Source organism: Condylura cristata, unplaced genomic scaffold (genome assembly GCF_000260355.1).
Source record: "Condylura cristata isolate star-nosed mole 26May11 unplaced genomic scaffold, ConCri1.0 scaffold00050, whole genome shotgun sequence".
Classification (NCBI taxonomy): Eukaryota; Metazoa; Chordata; class Mammalia; order Eulipotyphla; family Talpidae; genus Condylura; species Condylura cristata.
Genome location: NW_004567151.1, coordinates 490,785 through 493,023, shown reverse-complemented (window position 1 = coordinate 493,023; position 2,239 = coordinate 490,785). Strand labels below are relative to the sequence as shown.

Here is a 2,239-nt window from a genome sequence, read left to right as displayed (position 1 = left end):
GGACGCCCTCCCTGCCGGGACGCCCTCTCCCGGACGCCTGTCCTGCCGGGACGCCCTCTCCCGGACGCCCTCCCTGCCGGGACGCCCTCCCCAGCCAGTGCGCTCACCTCCCGCAGCTCCAGCCTCTGCGCCACGGCCTCCAGGCACTCCTGCCCTGTGCTCTCCACCGACAGCGTGCACTCGATGACGTTGCTGTCCAACAGGCGGATGCGCGTGACGAAGCAGTTCTTGCTCAGGACGTTGTAGCGCCGGGTCCGGCGGAGCTTCAGGCCGAAAGGCATGGTGCCGGGCCCCGAGGCGCCGCCCCTCTCCTGGTGCCCTGGTCCCCGAGCTGGCCTCAGCGGGGCTGTGAGGTGCGGACGACGCGCCTGGCCGCGCTCCTCCAGGGGCGGAAGTCAGCATCCATGCCCGGGGGCGCCCGGCGGGGTCACTGCGAGCGGAAAGCAGGGCAAGGTCATTTGCAAGGTCACCGGCTGCAAGGGAAGCCGAGGCTGGAGCTGGTGGCCCATGACTGGGAGGAGTCCACCCACTTCCTCCTATCTTTGGGGTGGAACGATAAAATCCACCTGACAGCTAGAAAGCTGAGGTCCAGAGAAACCCACAGAGCTCATCCTGGCAAAGGCAAGGCCGGAGCACTGACCGCTGGCCATGTAGCCCGGGTCACATTTGGCTCTGCAGGAAGGAGCAGAATCTCCAGCCTCACCATTTGCACTCTGAAATAAATTCTCATTGCAGGGTCATTATCAAGCCTCTGGGGTAGGTTCTACAATCCCTGCTTCACAGAGGGAGAAAGAGGGGCTCAAGGTGGACAGAAGGATCTGAGTCCTCGGTCACTCTGCGACAGGGCTCTCTCCTCCCGGGCCATCGTTTGCTTTTACTACTCTATATTTTTTTATACACAAAGAGACACCCCCCTCGGGCTCTCCCAGGTGGCACAGCAGGTGAACGCACCCCATCATGAGGCTGTTTGAAGCCCCTGCAGCACGAGCTGGATCTCCGGCCAGGGAGTGACCCACGTGGTGCGGCATTGTCTTAACAACTATAAACTGGAGATACGGAGGACCCAGCCGGCCCCCTCTTGGGCTGTCGACCCACAGAGTCTAAAACCCCAGAAACCCAGGCACTCCCAAGGCAGCCCTCGCCCACAGCATCCCCCCGAGTTCCTGCCCCTTGCACAAAGGAACATGAAAACCTGCTCATCGGGATTCTTGATTTAATGAATGAAATCTATGCCCAGCTGCCCCCAACCCACCCTCTCACAGCCCTCCCCACCACACCGCCCCCAGTGCATCAGGCCAGGCCAGGCCGGTGTCTCGCAGGGGACACACACCTGCAGGGATGGGCCCGGTAAGAGACATTTTTGAATCCCCGTGTGTTGGCCAAGGATCCTGTTTCCTGTTAACCTAAGATGGGCTGTGGAGTGTGTGGCAGGTCCCACCCCCTGTGGTGAGCACCCCCAAGGGGTCCAAGCCAGGCAGAGGCCACTACCAGCCCTCCCCCACCCTCACCCCACCCCCACAGAGAGCCTTGAACTGCCAGACCAGAGGAGGGCCTTGCGGGAGCTCCATGCAGCCCTGCTCTGCCCTGGGCGCCGGACCAGGGTGGCTCTGGAGGCCACTCACTCGTGCAGCGAGCGCCCTTCCTGATGGAAATAAACAGCAAAGTGCTTAACAACAGCCAGAAACAAAGGAAACACACCCAGACAGTGGACAAGTGTGCATCTCACTCACATTCCCGAAAACTCTTGCTTTCTAGTTCGGCCATTTCTAAATTGTTCGAGGAGTTTCCAGCTGCCTTATAGGGTTTCTGCCGATGGAAAGGACCTGAGAGCAAGGCAGTTTAGGAGCAAGGGCTTTGGGGGCAGCTTTTAGGAAATCCCCAACTGTTTAAGTGGGTTTGAAAACCTCCAAAGTCTTCCATGGGCAAACTCACCAGATAAGGAAGGTGTCAACAAATTAAACAACAGATCCAGTCCCTGCAAAAGTTAATTAACCGAAACGGAGATGGAGATGACGAGGAGGACTGGGGGAGAAGATACTTGGAAGTTATAAAAACAAAGGCCACAAAAAGTAAACAAAAGATAAAAACAAAGGGCTGCGTGTGAATCTCAGTCAAGTCGGGGCTGGAAAAAGAACAAGCTCTGAAAAGAAAGACCTGGAACTGAACCAGACAATACTGATGTAAGAGGATCCTCTCCTCCACTTTCTGGTGGTGGGACTGGGGTGGGTGGGATGCCTGT

At 58.1% G+C, this 2,239-nt stretch overlaps 1 protein-coding gene across 1 annotated transcript in view; it reads right to left on the bottom strand.

Moving 5' to 3' along the window:
- The window catches only part of PTPN14 (protein tyrosine phosphatase, non-receptor type 14), a 71,808-nt gene extending 71,454 nt beyond the window's left edge, over positions 1–354 (bottom strand). The window contains 1 exon segment of the mRNA XM_012734198.1: positions 108–354. Coding sequence (XP_012589652.1) covers positions 108–281 — 174 coding nt within the window. The 5' untranslated portion in view covers positions 282–354.
- Between the last annotated feature and the right edge of the window lie 1,885 nt (positions 355–2,239).